Here is a 16,834-nt window from a genome sequence, read left to right on the forward strand (position 1 = left end):
ATCAAACAAATTGGTAATATTTGATGAGATAATTAAAAGGTTAGATAATCAATTAAAAATAAAGCGTAACACGTCGAGCAAAACTCTTCTTTACACTGTACTTTTTATTTACCATCAATGACATCAGTTACATAAACATTACAGCTTCTGTTCAACCATTATTTAACTATTTTTTATAAACTTTTATATTACACTCTTATTGCTTTTTTTTGTCGATGATTTCCACTACCAAATAACATCGTAACTTTGGCACTTGCGTTCCCCGACAAATTAGCGACACGCAAAAAGTGGTACCAAACACCGTTGCTCTACGTCACCTCCAAAAAAAAGCAATAACTCCTCTATAAGTACTAAACTGAAAATACATTTTACAAAGTCTCGTGTAACAAAAACTACCACTAATTTTGGACCACGCTGTATAAACGTTAATGTGAAAATTTCATCCGAAAAATATTTTTTGGTCGATTAGAGGCAGGTTATTGACGTGATAAAATTTCGTGTAAAATTTCGCCAGAGCCGTCAACTAACTAAATCACTGCTATTTAAAAGTGAAAATTAGCTAAATCTCAGATCGTAGTTAAATCAGTTAAGCGAGGAATGGTAACGCACCATTCTTGTGTGAAGTTAAGAGTTAGATATGAAGTTTCGACACTCTAATTAAAAGTGGAGTATCGTTGCTAAAATCCATAATAAAAATATTTATCAGCCTTATCGTTTTTTACGTGTACGCAAAGGAACTTCTAAAATGAGTTCTCAAAAATTCGGCCAACATTTAAATGAAAGAAATGTGAGCAATAAGCGATTAGCCCGTTTATGATTAGTAGTCATTTTCATAAGCTCGTTTAGACACATCGTTGAATTTTGTAAAGATCTAAAAAGATTGCAGTTGCAATCCATGAACATTGAGTAACGAAAATAACATTTAATAGTGAAGTACAAGTGGTAACACCAACAGTATAAGGCTATAAGACACTGTGCTGGAAATACACCGATGCACAAGGCACATTATTATACACTGCTTTTAGCTACTATGCTACTTGGTCACAGACAGCTTATTAGAATACACTTTTGATAATTTAGCTTCTCGGAGGATCATTTGATTCAGGAGACGAAAGTTCATACTTACTATTCGCCGTTATCATTTCACTGGAATCTGAATCTTTAACGAAACAATACTTACATCTCATCTTGGTGTCGTCGTCTACCCTTACAGATTGCATTATTATACACAAAGTTATAAACGAAATAACAAAAAGAACAGATGGTATACTAATTGCGATGATCAAATCTCTCCAAGTTCGCTTCAAGTCATACCGAGCAATCACCATAAACGAGTTATTCTAAAAATAAAAAATCACTATCTTACTAAAATTATACCCTACGTACTTTATTATAGAAACATGGATATCGCGACTGTGCTGTTTGATTTTTCCCATCATTTCCGTGGGAGTTGAGGAAATCCAAACACTCTCCTCTCAACGTGTTGACACAACCATCCAAATTGATATAAAGTCGCGAATTCTTGTAGATGGTAAGAGCAGACTGCATTGGGACGAATTTATCTTTCGGATCTACGACTTCTCTCCATTTTCCGGTGAGGTTCCAAAACTCCCGAAAGGTCATATAGGGTGCCGGAATATCCTCTAAATTATACAAAGTTCCGTTGATACAATCAGTCGCGCTGCAATATAAATAGTCACCATCACGTGAAAATACCGCCAAGGTTGTTACTTTATGTAATGCTCATCAATATTGTATCCGATCGTGTGACAGGACACCATGAAAAGTTCCTCCGCTTTGCGACTCCAAAATTGCGTTGGTTCTATGACTCTTCCCTGTAGATTATTATTGGCTTCGGTCAAAGCCACAGCTGAGTCACACGAAGCTTGGTATACTTTGTTTCCAGACGTGATGAAGACGTTCTTCGCGACTGAAGTTATGTTTTCTTTGCAGATTCTGTTGCAGGTGAAACCTTTTCTGATTTTGGTGCACTTTGAGCCTCTACACTCAAACATTCCGTTTAGTTTCGCGTTGTCTTTATCACTATCAACAGTGAATCCATCAGCTCGATAATGACAATCGTAGATTTGCGAAACATTCATGCAATGACCCAGAGAGCAATTGAATACTCCTTTGAGACTGCTACATTCCGTTCCGTTGTTGCAGTTATGTTTCTTCAGTTCTTTGATGTTAACAGGAGGACAATGTGATGTTCGAAACGTCGTACAGTTTAACATTTGAATGGTTGTCCCGTTTTGTCTTGCCGTCGCGTGAATTTGCGGGCAAAATCCTGATGTTTTTGTTAAACACCACTCACCACAAGAGGCCCAGCTGCAATTATTGAGCATACTCTTATTTACAGTTTGGCACATGACAGGCTGCTCTTCAAAGCCGGAGTGAAAAGCTCTGTAGGAAGGAATGTAGATAGCTACAGTTAAATAAATTAATGATACACAACTAAAAACGACGATTAATTGGCAAAAACATATACACCCACAAATTCTTTTGTCTTGCTGTGGAATCATTCGTGGTTTACACTTGCTTCGACGGCCCATTTTTGGACAGTAAAGGCACCTTGTGTTGCAATTAATAAAGCGTAGTTCTTGACTACATGACGGAAGTAGACTGATGGGAAATACTCCTACACCCTAGCGACGAGGGCGTCGTGGCGCAAGCGTCACCCTCACTGGAATAAATTGTTTTACAGGTTATTATTGGGTTTTTTAAATGTCATCCACGTCGATAAAATAATCCGAGTGAAACAAAGTTAGCTGCCTCATTTATTTATTCATTATCTCGACACATTTGTACTTAATTGAAATATAGGTACTTTTTAATCAACTAAATACTACAAGTTGGTTGTTTTTTATTACATAGTGGTAACGTTTATAAAAACGACGATTTAATAAAAAATTTGCATTCTGCAAAGCGAGCGTGACGAAATGATGGTCTCTCAAAGAACCTGGCGCTAATAAGAATTGTCGTCGTAATCGTCGTCCCTGTAAACAGAAATTTTGTAGTTGCCAAAACACGTATTATTACTCACTCAGCGGGAAAGTGATGCATATACTTGTTGCAAGTCTTGCCGCAACCCGGACAATACCAGTAGCTAAGAACTCCAACAGAAGCAGCAAACAGCAAGTTCGGAATGGTGATGGAAAGGATCAGATGTCGCAAGGTGTCATCCCAAGAATATCTAGCAATTACAACGTCTGGATAAACCCGACTGTAATAACAAGGAAAAGGCGTTCCTGCGGTGCTGTATCCATACTGCCTAGCGAATTCGGTACAGTTAACAGACGGTGGATATCCGCACCCTTCTGCGTTAATCAGAAATCTTGTATCGACCACATCCCATTGTACGTTTAATGACGGTTTCCAGTCTCTGAACGGTATTTTCGAATAGTTCACGTAAATCTGATGGCATCGAGTGGCTTCACGAGTGCAGCCTTCGCGACACGACGCCCACGAACAGTTAGTTAATCCTTCCGCATAGACGTGTTGCGTACCGACACATGTTACCGGTTCAGGCTCATAATCCGCCATCAAACTTGTAATAGCCGGATCAACGACAAAAGGAATGAGAAAGAGAAATGCAAATACTGATATAAAAGCGGTGATTCCAAGACATAACGATGTATAAAATTTTGCAGTTTCTGCAATTGAGATGAGCGTCAACTGATTTTTATCAATAATAGCACTCATTATTTTAGATTATATATTACAAGGTGCTACTATAATAGAAACGACGCCTTCCCCTTCGCGAATAGATTCCTTCTGTTCAATCTCGGTCCAGCAGGAGGGGAATGCCTGAAAAAAAAATCAATCATTTCGATCCGAAATTATCATTTATACGTACGTGATTGGTCTCAGAGCGCCATTATCGAGTTTCCTCCTCCTCGATCTGTCATGTTATTCGCAGAAGTGGCCTTCTCCAACGCCTCGTTCGCAGAAACGCAACTCTGAAAACGCATTTTAGCATCATCGCCAACAACAACCGTTCTTTGACATAAAATGAGGGTGAGACACGAAACGACAAAAAGAACAGAAGGCAGAACTGATGCTACAAGAAACTGCTTTGTTGTGGTGGCTAAATCGAATCGTGCGACAACAACTCCGGGATTTTCGCTCGAATAAAAACACGGGAAACGTGCGCGAGCATTATGATCCGTTCCATCTTTTCCATAAACCCTCAAAAATTCTTTACACTCGTCTCGTAAGGTGTTTACACAACCTTCCAGATTAATCAATAATTTGCTTTCGTTTGCAATCAGCAAATCAGGTTCTGGCGGTGCAATGATCCGCTTCTCGTCCAAAGGAACCGCGTTGAAGACGCTCAAGTAGCTCAAATAGGTGAAATTCGTGAGGTCCGTCAAGATATTGTTTGCGAGCAATGACCCGTTGACGCAATCAACGGCGACAACTCCTCTTGTCGTGTTGAGAATGTTGTAGCAAGAAGACATCATGATGTTGTCTTGAGATTCGTTCCATATCTCTTCCCCGCTCTCGAGATCTATAGCACGTTGACACTGAGATAAATAAACCTTGTCCCCGCTTAAGAGTATAACGTTTTTGTTTCTGGTTGGGATGTCGACACAACGTCTGTCGCAGTTGTATGGAGTTCGAATCCTTTCACAAGTTCCTCTATTACAACTGTATAACCCGTTCAAATCGATGCAGGTTATCTTTCCACGTCGTCCAGAACATTTGAGAGGTGGATCGGTGTCTTTAAAAATGCACTCAAAGGCGTCCGTTATGTTGATACACATGCCCATGGTACAGTTGAACGTACCTGTCAAATTCTTGCAATCATCAGCGATGCACCTACTTCTTTTAGCATTTTCTTGGTCAATTCCGTAACAAGTTTTATTTGCGGTATTTGTACAGTTCGCTAAAAGTAAATTGGATCCGTTTTGTCTGAGATTCACGAAAATTTGCATACACGAGCCGGAGGTTTTACTAAGACACCATTCTCCACACGAACCCCAATCGCAGGTTTCCACAAGAACAGCTCTGGTGGTTGTGCACATAACTGGATCTTCGGAAATTCCAGATCTCATCGCACGAGTTGACGGGACGTATATTGCGACCGTTAGATAAACTATAGCTACACTGCTAAGAACTAGAGTCATTTGACATAAACATATCGTTCCGCAAATTCTCGTGTCTTGTGGAGGAATAATGAGGTCCTCGACAGGTACGGGCTTCTTCTTCGGCATTTTATTTCGACATGTATCATACCGTTAGCAGCACTTGATGTTCAGAACTAGTGTAGAAATTTGGTGAATGCGCTGGTAATACGCGCGCGTCTCTTAATCAATAGCCCACTGCGGCTTCTCCTAATCAATATTACGCGCACCACCTGCCCGCAGAACTTGGAAAATAACTTGTTTATGTGAAAAGACTTAAATCGAGTCGATTTTAATTAAATGCCGAGTGAAAATGAAAGAAGCAAAGTGATTGTGAAACATTCTCGTTACGATTACTTACTCGAAAAAGCTGATCTGTCCGAAAAGTGGCACCTCACATGGAGGACAGTGTGCTAGTGCTGTTTAAGTCGTCTGGCGGGGATCGGCGCCAAAATCGATACTGTAAATACGGACTGCAGTGTTCTGAACACCAGACCAACCGACAGCACTTGGTGCATGTGCTCCAACAAACCAGCTGTTCCAGACCAGTAAATCCTTCCGAATCTTAGTGCTTTAATGCAACGGCACGTACAGTTAAATGATGTAAACGGAAATTAATCCAAAGTGCAGTAAAATCAAATCAAGTGATTATGTAGCAGAGTTAAAAAGAGAAAAAAACAAGCTGATAATAGATTCGAGTTGAATTCGCGGTTTATGCTGTGAGCTGGCCACAGCCGCTCGCGCCTGTGTGTGTATGCAGATGGTGGGGTCCAGGGATTCGTTTTATCTTGAACCGCGACCATGGAGGAGCCGCCAGAAGAAATCCCGCAAACTTGGCAACAAAAATTACTCTTTTACACTACAGCATTTTTCGTACTGCTTGGCACCTTTAGCTTATTTTCGTTTCTATTCCTTGTGCCTTTCGTCATTGATCCGGCTTTTACAACAATTTTTATGGAGTTTGATGAAACTCCGGTATTATGTATGACAGTGAGAGCTGATAGACGGTTAGGTGTCTCAAATTGTAGTTGGACATCATGTCGTGAAGGTTGCACTAAAGACATATATGACTGCACACAAATATTTGTTCATTATAAGAAAGTATCTTCAGCAGACTACAATCTGACAGCTCCGCCTGATATTAGAACTCCACGTGAAGAAAGGAGCATACCAGAAGAATACGACTATGAAAAGAATACTTCGGAAGAAGAACAGACCACCGGTCTCATGGGAGATGATTCCGAATGGTATTACCGCGAAGCAAGACTGCTTCCGAACGTCAAGGGTTGTGGTTACCCTCCGATGCTCAATTGCTCCATCTTTCTTAAATTGTACAAAGAAATAGGTACTAATTACACGTGCTATTACAGTCGCGTTGATCCCAGTATGGTGATCAGTCATCTGGATATGTGGCAGGTCTATATGAATTTAGTTTACGCCATGGCAATTCCAATTCCTTCCTTTATCCTGTCCGTAATATATCTGGCGATTGCATATTTTAAAATATATAATGATGATGAAGAGACTGCACCGCTTGAAAAAAATGCTGAAGCCATGGATGTCGAAGGCGAAAGTGGACCAGATGCTACTCCTGTCCAACCAGCAAGTGGCGGAATAACACCGGCCAGCGAAGCGTTCAGAGAAGATTTAGCTAGTTTTGGACACCATTTCAAAGTGGCCATGGTGGACGAGATGAGTCGTGACAGCTTTACCGAAGGAGTACTTTCTGCATCAATAGGAGGGTGAGTTTCACCCCTCTTATTACAATCAACACCCCTTCACTCGTTCTCTTTACAGAAATGTTGGAAAAACAATGACTACAAGTATTTCGACCACAGGAGGTCCTATAGCTGATATTTAATTGCTGTCACGTCTTGGCGTTTCTCAGGCTTGTGTGTTTCATCTTAATTTGATAAGGTTTAGGATAAACATACGAAATAAAATTAAAAAAATTAATGGATGTGGTTATTACCTCTCCGCCACCATTAACGTATGTTTATGTGGCTTGAAAAATATTTTTTTAAATTAGTGTTTTAGGCCGCTACAATGAATATGAAACGCTGATAAAGGCTTCAATTTTCCAAAGGGAGTGAATCTAAGCTTCAACAGTTGTTTCATATTAAAAGTAACTTACGTGCAGTAACATGTAAAAATTACAAAAAAAAGACTTAAATGGTAAACACCAACCGAGTCGCATGTAAATTGCACAGTTCAACGAAATTTTCAATATTTGTTTTTGAGTGGTCACATTCAAATTGTAATATCGTATGTATTTTCAACATCATTCATTTTCAAGATTAAAGCAATATTGTGCATCGTTTGTGAGGTTTCAGTGATAATGGCTCGTATAGTGCTACGTACCTACTTATCTAAAATTCTAATTAAATTTCATAACATCCATAGTTTAAATACGACCGTGCGTATCTCACGGCTTTTTATTCGACTTTCATTTTATCTTAATGTTATTGTAAATACATAGATTGTCTTTAAAATTGTTACAATTATTAAATACGTTGTTATTTATAACGAAAGTTATATTGATTTGTAAATTTCTTGTACAGTTTATCGACTTCTAAAATTTAATCATGCAGTGGAGAACGTATTTGTAGAAAATTGTTCAAGATTTTGCCTTCTTATTCTTAAAATGTGCATTTGTAATATTTTTAATACACATAAATAGTTGACTACAAAATCCTCTATATGTTCACAATGCATGTCTTTAAAATAAGACGAGTGTGCATTTAATTCAATGTTTCAAATCAAAACCATTCTAGTTTCTTTTGTGAAAGGGACCAAAGAGGACATTGCACAGAAATGTTGCAAGCATCGGTGTTTCGAACTATTTTCTAGCACATGCAGTTGTTGACATATATTCCTATTGTGTTATCGACAATTTATAATTTTAGGCGAGTGTCAGTATTGACTGTTGTTCACCACTAGAGAGTCGATAGCTTCAAATCAATTATGACTCACTGCTGATATTTATTTCATTTTTTACCTCGTTATTAACCACCTATTTATTTAACTCATTTGTGATATCTAACACTGCTCATCTAGGAGTATAAATAGATTTCAGTAATACACATCACAAACTAAATCTGTGTTTCTTTTCCCAACCCTCATCCAAATGAAAATCAAGCTCAGAAGCACGCAGTTAATTAACGCTCGAGCAGTCGATTCTTATCTAACATCAAAATTGTTACCTCTCATAAAGGAGCTGTTGTGGTTTTACTTAAGTTCAATGAAGGAACAATCAACCTTTAAAATAGTCTATACGACTAAAATTTGCATTTTAATTAGGAGTGATCGGGAGATAGAGCTCTTTCAAACACGCACTACATGTTCAGGTGAGTATGATGTTAACAGGGAAATTGTACGGGAAATAAAAAGCCCCGACAAATGGAAAATTTCTGTTAAAAACTCAAGGTACAAGGTTGAAAAAAAGTCAATACGAATTTCTTCACACTTTTTATTTAAACGTGTCGTCCGAAATTATAAAATTTTGTTCAAAATAGAGAGAGCTACATGAATCACCAGCAATAGAGTAATATATTCATACGCCCGTGAGATATAAATAAATTAAATCTTATATAAGTCAAACAACAAATGTACATTGCTTTGATTTCCATTAAATATTAAATGATTGTTCTGCTCGATAACATCAAAATTGTACTCGAATAACACAGCTACAATCGTGTTAAAACCTGAGGAATTGTGCTCTTCGATATTCGATTCAGCTCTAATAATAGCTTCAATTCAATATTTTATAAAGGCCTTAGGTTGTTCAATGTTGACCAGAGAAACGAAGAAATGTATTTTAAATTACGCAGTATATAATTTAAGCTTGATAATTTTGGACGCGGTGTCTATTAATTATTTAAAATGGAGTTGTCCGCGATAAAAATACACCTTTGATTATTTTGAAGCGTCACGTCGTATTACTGAATTTATTGGAGCAGTTATGACCCGCTATTTGTTTTTTATTTCAGACGATAGCAAACAAAAGCGTGAACTTGACATGTTTGAATTTTAAAACATCTTTGTTAGTTCCTAGGACAAATGGTACCTAACAAATTAATTATGAGCGTTTTCACACACGTCGTCTCTATTAGTTGGTACCGATTCGGACCGGTTAAGCATAACGGATTTCTGCACATTCCAATGCCCGTTTTAATCGTGGCGTCTTCGCTGAATTAGCTGAGGGACGTGTAGACTGAAACTGAAGGGAGTTTTGGAGTTGGTACTTCTATAAATTTGCAACCATGAGATCAAGAGTGCGCCTCGGGTTGCTTCCACGTGTCTAAAACTGGTACCCACCTGATTTCTTGTATAAAAGAGTCCAACAGGTGGCCTCGCGAGTTGTACTAAAATCAGGTAGTAAAAAAATGCAAAGTACTCATGACACGATTTCTGTGTAGCATATTTGAATGATACATTTTTCTAACGCGTGTCCCCTCCATCGAGTAGATAGTAGACAGAAGTGCTAATAAAGCAAGTGCCCAGTCAAGCGGTCGCCATTGCCGTCCGCAACACCGCAACTCAGTCTACCTGTGTCTGTGTCATGGCTGCTGACCACAGTCTTCATCGGACATCAGCAGACATGGGTACAAGAGGCACAGTGCACTGTCGCGTTGGTACCATTTCATTCAGTCAAAGACCATGAGTTTAGGGGTCACCTGAAAGACCGACATGTCGGGTTACCACGAAGCCAGATGGCATGAGAACTGCTTCGGCTGCTGCGACGACTGCACTGCCTGCGTCCACCAGGCCAACAATGAGCCCGTCCGCGAGGATCTTTACAAAAGGTACGAAGCTTTGGAGGTTTTTTAAAGAAGTCGTCATGTTGTTTTCTAGATTTGTTACGATGGGTTCGGTGCGTTATGGCATGCGGTTGGGAGCCGTATCTCCTCCACCCCCGGGAGCCGGCCCGCGCTACCGCTCGCAGTGCTGTTGGCCTACAGCAGCAACTGTCATTCCTGGCTCCGTCTCCCGGATCCCGCTACTCACCACGGCACCTATAAATAGCTTTGATATAATTAGTTGCGCAAATAGAATGAAGATGACCGAGAATGCTACGTCAGAGCTACCTCAGCAGGCGACAGTGCGCGATCATGTACTAGATTCCACCAAGTGCTTGTTAAAGACCCAGCTGAAGCGTTGTGCGTATGTGCGACCGCAAGTTTACGCTAGGTTGTGCGACTACGGCGACAGCACCGGCGAGGAAAACATTCTAAACACCCTGGATCGGCTTCCTAGATTCCGCTTCGGCGGAAATCGGGTAAGCTCCAACAAAGTCAAAGATTTTGAAAAACGAGCCAACGAACAGAGACTGAGAGACTTAACTGAGCGCTTGAAAAGAGGCCCAGTGCCGCCTCCAAGAACGCGGCATTCAGCCAAACCGACAACAACAGAACAAACAGAGGATAAAAATTGTGTCAGGGTTATCCCTCTACGAAGCGCTTCTTTTTCCCAAGTAGACTATTCCAGTGATGGAAAAAAATACATAAGGAGAAGAAATGAGGTCGACAATGACACGAGTCAAGAAACGTCAACTCGAGGTGTTGCAACGCTACCGAGATCGAAAAACACATCTCGATCCGAAATTACTAATTTTAAGCCGGAAATACCCAATCCCACTCAGGAGTTATATAAATCCAACACCAACAATTTAGTTAAAGAAACTGAGAAAAAAACAGACGAGATTGACACCCCGAACGCTGATGAAAAACAACATTCTATAACCCGAAGTAACACAATATCTGTGCCTATACCAACAACTCAAGAAAAAAAACGAGACAAATTGCGACGCCGCAAAGGCATATATATATCTCAATGGCCAAACGCCTACCAAACAACCGAAAATATAATCCCCCAATTCGTAGAAGAAGGGGATTTCGCTACATGCTCCGACAATCCCAAATCGTTAGAAGATTCGATCGCTGAAATATCAAAGTCACCTCCACTCGACGACAAAAATCTCTCCATGTGGACGAGTCCACAAGAAGAACCTTTAAGTCCTGAAGACAACACAACAGTCCCCGAGTGGCCTTACCAGTCTCGAGTTACCTCTCAATCCCCGGATGACAAATTATCCACAAGATTCTTGCTTCGATCCGATTCTTTATCAGAGGGCGAACCTGAAATCGGCGAACGTAAACTAGATCAAATTTCTTTGGTGCCATCAGACGTTTCAGACTGTGAGAGTAGACTAAGCGTAACCAACGACTTTGTGAGTCCCTGCATCCCTCGACGATACTCAAAACGACCTCTCCGAGGCCCATATGGACAAATGTTAGAAGCAGAAATGAAAAAACCAGAAAACCAACTCAACACCGATTTAAAGTTCCTCGAAGATCTAACTTTAACAAATCGAGAATCGAAATCAAAACAGAGATCGCGAGGTTCTTGTAATAACTTTCTCGATGACACGCATTCAAAAGGAAGCTGTAACAGCTTATTAAATTCACCTAAACAATTACCGACTTTATCAAAACGAAAAGTTAGTGCTGATAGTTTAGTTGTTGAAAATGATCAAAGACTAGTGGTTAGTCATCAACGCACCACTTCAAGTCCTTCGAAACTTGAGGGCTCGTCGAATCCCGAAGTGTGCCATGAACTGTTGAAACAACTGCTTAGGGGAAGTTCAGAACAACTTGTAGCCGACGCAAACTCACAGCAAAAGAACGTAAGTCCATTGTACAACGAATATAGACCGCGGATGTGAAAATATATGCACTCGATTTCTACTGTGCGTTTCGCAATAATTCGAGGCGAGGAAATCTGCGAAGTAATTTCGCGGGCTGTTACTATTTATATTATTTCCACACCTTTTCCGAAAAACAACGCGAATATTTTTAAACAAATGACCTGATTTTTGACCCGTGAGTACAGCGCGAAAATATTAAATATTACATTCCGATTCAAGGTTTAATCAATAACTGTTAATTTTTCGCCGCATTATAAAATTATTCGTTGTTTACTGTGGAAAATTTCTTAATTGAAGCCGATACGAACTGCCTAATAAAAAATTAAATTATTTCTCCACACAGTACGTAGGTAACGATTTTTCACTAAACGTCACGCAGTACTTTTTTCGTTCAATCAATATGCAAATCGTGCAAGTGCAATAACTGACGAAACTGTCGGAAAATCCTCGGGAAAATGTTGATTCTAACGACATAAACTAAAAGGAAGTGTTCTGTTTGACAGAGGCTTATCATTTTCCTTTGAAATTTCAATAATGAAAGTAAGATTTGAGTATAAACCATTTGCGTAATGAACTTATGTTTATATATAAATAGAATGGTGTTGAAAGCAAGTGATATTTTATTGGCGGTAATAAATAAAAATGAACTTTCTAAATAGTACCGATTGAATTGTCGGTTTTCATTTGAATAGTCGTGGAAATTATATTTAAAATAATAAAATTATTGGAAAAACTTCCATCTCTGCACAATTTTTATTACTCATTCGTCATAGTTTGGCAGGTTTGCCTAGCACTCCAAGTGCTCGATAAAACATGAAAATCCACTGATGCGTTAAAATATACTGAATTTTAGCGTAAATACAAAAACAGTATAAAAGTAAATACTGGCGAATTTGAGCATTTCCATCCAAAATTTTTAGAAGAATTACTCACAATGTGATGAAAACAATGTTTACGATTAACGTGAAGAAAATATTCAATTGAATTAAAGAGCGACATTTATAGTAATCCTATTCGTGATGTCGCAACTTTATCATACCTTTGATTAAACTGTGTCAACATTTCGAAATCCTACTGTAAATCCTAAATCGGCTTCCGCTCGTGACAGGAGCATTTGGTATTTTGTTTGCTTGTTTGAAGATGTTTTACGCGGCATATCGCTTAGCAACCATGGTGCTAACTGTTGCGTCGCGACGTCTGGCGTCGGCGCAGGTTGAACCTGCTAGTATATACGACATGACCATAAGGTGTGGCACGGTAGAAATGTGATGTTAGTCGAAATGAGTGGTATTAATTCCAGACGCGAGTTGCGATTGCGTTTAGAGGGTTGTTCAACAGGTGAAGAAAGTGAAGATGAGTCACAAGTGCCGTTTAATCTCTCGGAAAGTCTTCCGTTTTCGGTATAATAACTAAGTTTGACGGGTCTGTGTGAATGTTTTATTTACCAATACCTGTTTATATTCCAGGATACAAGAACGCACGTGGTTGTCGAGCTTTACGATAATGAAAGAACGTACGTCGAATCCCTCCAAATTTTGGTTACGGTGAGTTGACCGAGAGGAATTTGATGGGATTGTTAGGTTTATTTTACAGAAATATTTGGAACCGTTGAAAAGTCCCGACAACGCTAATCTGTTGGATTCGACACTTGTTAACGAGATTTTTTATCAAGTACAGATCTTGTATTATTAGACGTCAGTTTAATTCTGTTTTTCTAGATCCCTTTTTTACTTAATCACCATCAGGCGTTTCTTGACGAGTTAAAACAGCGTTTAGAGCATTGGGACGTCAAACAAAAAATTGGTGACGTTTTCTTAGATATGGTACCGCGTCAATTTCAGTACCATTTTATCTAAATTTTTCGTTGTAGTTTTCGCAATCGGCAGTCATAGAGAGTTACACAAATTATGTCAATAATTGGAAACGGGCGCGAGAGATTATTAAAAGTGCCCAACAGTCAAAACCCGCATTTGCTAGATTTTTAGAAGTAAGTACCACCAAAATACGTTTTGTGTCTATTAGTACGATTTCAGACGACGGCTAGAGAACATAAAGGTAAACTAGCGTTAGATTCCTTACTTATAAAACCAATCCAGAAATTCCCCAAATACGAGCTTCTTCTGCAACGACTGATCAAACACACTGACGTAGCACACCCTGACCACAACCTTCTCCTAGCAGCTCAGAAAGAAGTTCACGATCAACTCCTAAAAATTAACTGTACAGAAAAGGAAGCTTTAGAACTAGAACAACTCCGAGATCTCGAAGGGTTGATCGAAGGCCTAATTGAATTAGTCTCAGTAGATCGTCAATATTTACGCCATGATTTAGTCAGCATGGCTGCTGGAACAGGGACCCGAAAAGAAAGAGCTTTATTTCTATTTTCTGATTTACTTCTTGTTACTAGTATTAAGCGAAAAAGTGGAACAATACGGCGACCCACTGGCCAAGGAAGCGTCGCCAGTACTCTTGAAGCCAACAAGTACAAACTCCTGATGAAAATAGCTTTAGAAGATTTAGAAATAGTCAAATCTAAAGATGAAAATCTGCGGCAGATGATGGTGGAAATCGAAAACTTGTCGGGTGATATTGGGATTTTAAATCAGATAAACGAATTAAGTTGGTCGTTACATTGTAATCACAGTCAATTGGACGAACTTGTTAGGGACATGTTGACATCTTTAAATAAACAGTTAATGGAACAACAGAACAGCGACTCGCAACTCTCTTGTTTAGATCTCACTCTGAACACATCGTAAGTACCATTAATTGCAATTGCGCTAAATCTATTGACACATGGCCGTTCGTTGATTCCAGCAATGGCTTGGAAAATATCTCCGTCGTTTTTTCCAAACCCGAGAAAAGAGCATCGTGGGAAGAATCGTTTAACGAGGCGAAACAAAAACTAGGTAAAAACCAGTTTCGCACCGCCACAAATTACCTTCTTTTTCTAGCGATTTCCGGCGACCGACGACCAAGTCCAGAGCTTTTGGCGACGGTTCCAATAAGGAAAACGAGAGCAGGTCTACAATTCACATGTGCTGCTCCAACTTTGGGCGACAATGGGAAAGACGTGTGGGTTTGCAACAGTGATGGATATGTGGGTCAAGTGTGCATCCTTAGTTTGCAACCTGAGCCGACCGTGACTTCCTGCAACGGTGTTTGTAACGCGAGAATTTTGTGCATCGCTTCAGTTCCTAGGGCGCGTTGCAAGTACGTCGAAAATTTCAAATTCCGCACTTTCTAACTGGTTGGTTTTAGTTCCGACAGCAACAGAGGGTCGAACACGCGTGAAGAAACAGAAGAACACAACACGATCCAGTTCGATAGTAGTTCGTCAAGCGATGAAGACGACGAAAGTGATAACGAGGAAACTGACGATACCCAGAAAATTTTAGACGCTCCTGACGTTTCCAGTTTAGAAATCGACGATATAGATAGTCAACAATCGACAATATGGTTGGGAACTGAAGATGGATGCATCCACGTGTACAATTCCAGTGACAATATTAGGATTAAGAAGAATAAAATTCGACTCCACCACGGCTCTGCTATTCTGTGTATACTGTATGATCTTTCCAAGTTGGTATTTCGTTGTATCCGCTGTGTTTTTCAGATATTTCGACAACCGTGTCTTTGTCTCTTTAGCGAATGGAGACCTCGCTATTTACGATCGAGACAATGGTGAGTATCAACTGTTGATAACAACGAAACTTGAGTTTCTTTGTAGCTGGTGGTTGGAACGTCAATTCTCCGACAACTGTAACAGTGGGATCAACAACAACTCCTGTCGCAAAAATGATTTCAAACGCCGGGAAACTATGGTGTGGCTGTGGTGGTAACATTAAAGTTTTCAATACACAAACCCTCAACACCGAACATAGTTTCAATGTAAACAACGAAAGTAATAAATCAGTATCCGGTATAGTCCTGTCAGGAAACGGCCTATGGATATCTTTACAAAACTCCTCAATTGTTAAGTGTTACCATACCCTCAACTTCGAATATTTATATGAAGTGAACGTCGCACCTGCAGTAACAAAAATGTTGACAAGTAAGAGTGAAACTGAGCACCAACAGAAGTTACATTTCTTATTGTAGGTTGTGACGATATCATCCGACAACACAAAGCTGCGTGTTTACGTGTCACCTCGTTGTTGGCTTGTAAGGACTTATTATGGATAGGGACTTCCGCTGGAGTTTTATTAACAATGCCCATACCTCACATCACGTCATCAACAACAAAACTTACAACTTTTCCTTCTGTAACGGGAGTTTCTCATGGTCATACAGGACATGTACGTTTTTTGACATACGTGGAAATGTGTCTCAGTAATTCCGAAGGGCAGCCACATAGAAATTCGTATAAAGGAAAAGCCGAGCAGCGCAGCAACACAAAATTGTTAGTCATTTCCGGGGGAGATGGTTATGAAGACTTCCGGAGCTCCAACTTGTCGGAAGTAGCTGGTCGGGAAGATTCCACCAATCATTTGCTTTTGTGGAACATTTGATAAACAAACTTAATTGTCTTATATTTGAATGTGGCATATCTGAACCGTTATATGTTCGAGTGATAAATGCATTTTTGTAAAATGTGTGATAGTAATCTTAGGTTTGTGTATAACCATTGTTTGATTTCTGGTGGTAGTGTTAAATTAATCTATGAAGTTGCCTAACTTGATATGTTCCTAATCTATTGTTTAGTAGAGTAGCTGCATTATGTACAAAATTGCAATGCACTTATTTGTGGATAAACCCCTGATACACGTGTAATTTAATATGTTATTTTTTTAAATATGAAGCCTATATTTTTCCTTACATCGAACTGTTTGGTAATAAATTTTTTCAACCGTTATAGTTACATTTATATAGCTCTTTAAAGCAAATTATATTGCTCAGTCGTAAATACAACGTTTATTTGTTTATTTTTATTTCATTCCCGAAAACGTGTGTGTATTATACTATAAAATAAATGTTGAGCATTTTTCTATAAAACCAT

General features: G+C 39.3%; 5 protein-coding genes across 6 annotated transcripts; 2 read left to right on the plus strand and 3 right to left on the minus strand.

The window, feature by feature from the left end:
- Positions 1–98: 98 nt before the first annotated feature.
- On the minus strand, positions 99–2,669 carry Teh4 (tipE homolog 4 phospholipid transfer protein). The gene is made up of 3 exons (XM_088047396.1): positions 1,732–2,669; positions 1,387–1,681; positions 99–1,340 (listed from the first exon to the last, which is right to left on the minus strand). The coding sequence occupies exons 1-3, from the start codon at positions 2,553–2,555 to the stop codon at positions 1,077–1,079; spliced, it is 1,383 nt and encodes a 460-aa protein (XP_087903522.1). The 5' UTR covers positions 2,556–2,669; the 3' UTR covers positions 99–1,076.
- Positions 2,670–2,767: 98 nt separating this feature from the next.
- Teh2 (tipE homolog 2 phospholipid transfer protein) lies at positions 2,768–3,736 on the minus strand. The gene is made up of 2 exons (XM_088047535.1): positions 3,047–3,736; positions 2,768–2,999 (listed from the first exon to the last, which is right to left on the minus strand). Exons 1-2 carry the CDS (start codon positions 3,703–3,705, stop codon positions 2,969–2,971), a joined length of 690 nt encoding a protein of 229 aa, XP_087903661.1. The 5' UTR covers positions 3,706–3,736; the 3' UTR covers positions 2,768–2,968.
- Positions 3,718–5,311, minus strand: Teh3 (tipE homolog 3 phospholipid transfer protein). Its single transcript, XM_088047533.1, has 2 exons — positions 3,860–5,311; positions 3,718–3,810 (listed from the first exon to the last, which is right to left on the minus strand). The coding sequence occupies exon 1, from the start codon at positions 5,217–5,219 to the stop codon at positions 3,870–3,872; it is 1,350 nt and encodes a 449-aa protein (XP_087903659.1). The 5' UTR covers positions 5,220–5,311; the 3' UTR covers positions 3,718–3,810; positions 3,860–3,869.
- Positions 5,312–5,930: 619 nt separating this feature from the next.
- Positions 5,931–8,226, plus strand: tipE (temperature-induced paralytic E). 2 transcript variants are annotated; one of them, XR_015770877.1, is made up of 3 exons: positions 5,931–6,871; positions 6,927–7,119; positions 7,167–8,226. XR_015770877.1 is itself a non-coding variant. In XM_088047534.1 (2 exons), exons 1-2 carry the CDS (start codon positions 5,931–5,933, stop codon positions 6,988–6,990), a joined length of 1,005 nt encoding a protein of 334 aa, XP_087903660.1. In that variant the 3' UTR covers positions 6,991–8,226. The 2 variants fall into 2 exon arrangements, 1 of the variants encoding a protein (XP_087903660.1); XM_088047534.1 differs by having other exon boundaries at positions 6,927–8,226.
- Positions 8,227–9,517: 1,291 nt separating this feature from the next.
- LOC148167181 (rho guanine nucleotide exchange factor 17) lies at positions 9,518–16,758 on the plus strand. Its single transcript, XM_088047227.1, has 13 exons — positions 9,518–9,934; positions 9,984–11,814; positions 13,302–13,379; positions 13,429–13,506; positions 13,554–13,658; positions 13,706–13,822; positions 13,869–14,590; positions 14,653–14,744; positions 14,790–15,048; positions 15,097–15,402; positions 15,452–15,519; positions 15,566–15,889; positions 15,937–16,758. Exons 1-13 carry the CDS (start codon positions 9,819–9,821, stop codon positions 16,344–16,346), a joined length of 4,506 nt encoding a protein of 1,501 aa, XP_087903353.1. The 5' UTR covers positions 9,518–9,818; the 3' UTR covers positions 16,347–16,758.
- The last annotated feature ends 76 nt before the right edge of the window (positions 16,759–16,834 follow it).

This window comes from Gnatocerus cornutus, chromosome 10 (genome assembly GCF_029298725.1).
Source record: "Gnatocerus cornutus isolate USDA-ARS CGAHR chromosome 10, icGnaCorn1.1, whole genome shotgun sequence".
In the NCBI taxonomy this organism is placed as follows: Eukaryota; Metazoa; Arthropoda; class Insecta; order Coleoptera; family Tenebrionidae; genus Gnatocerus; species Gnatocerus cornutus.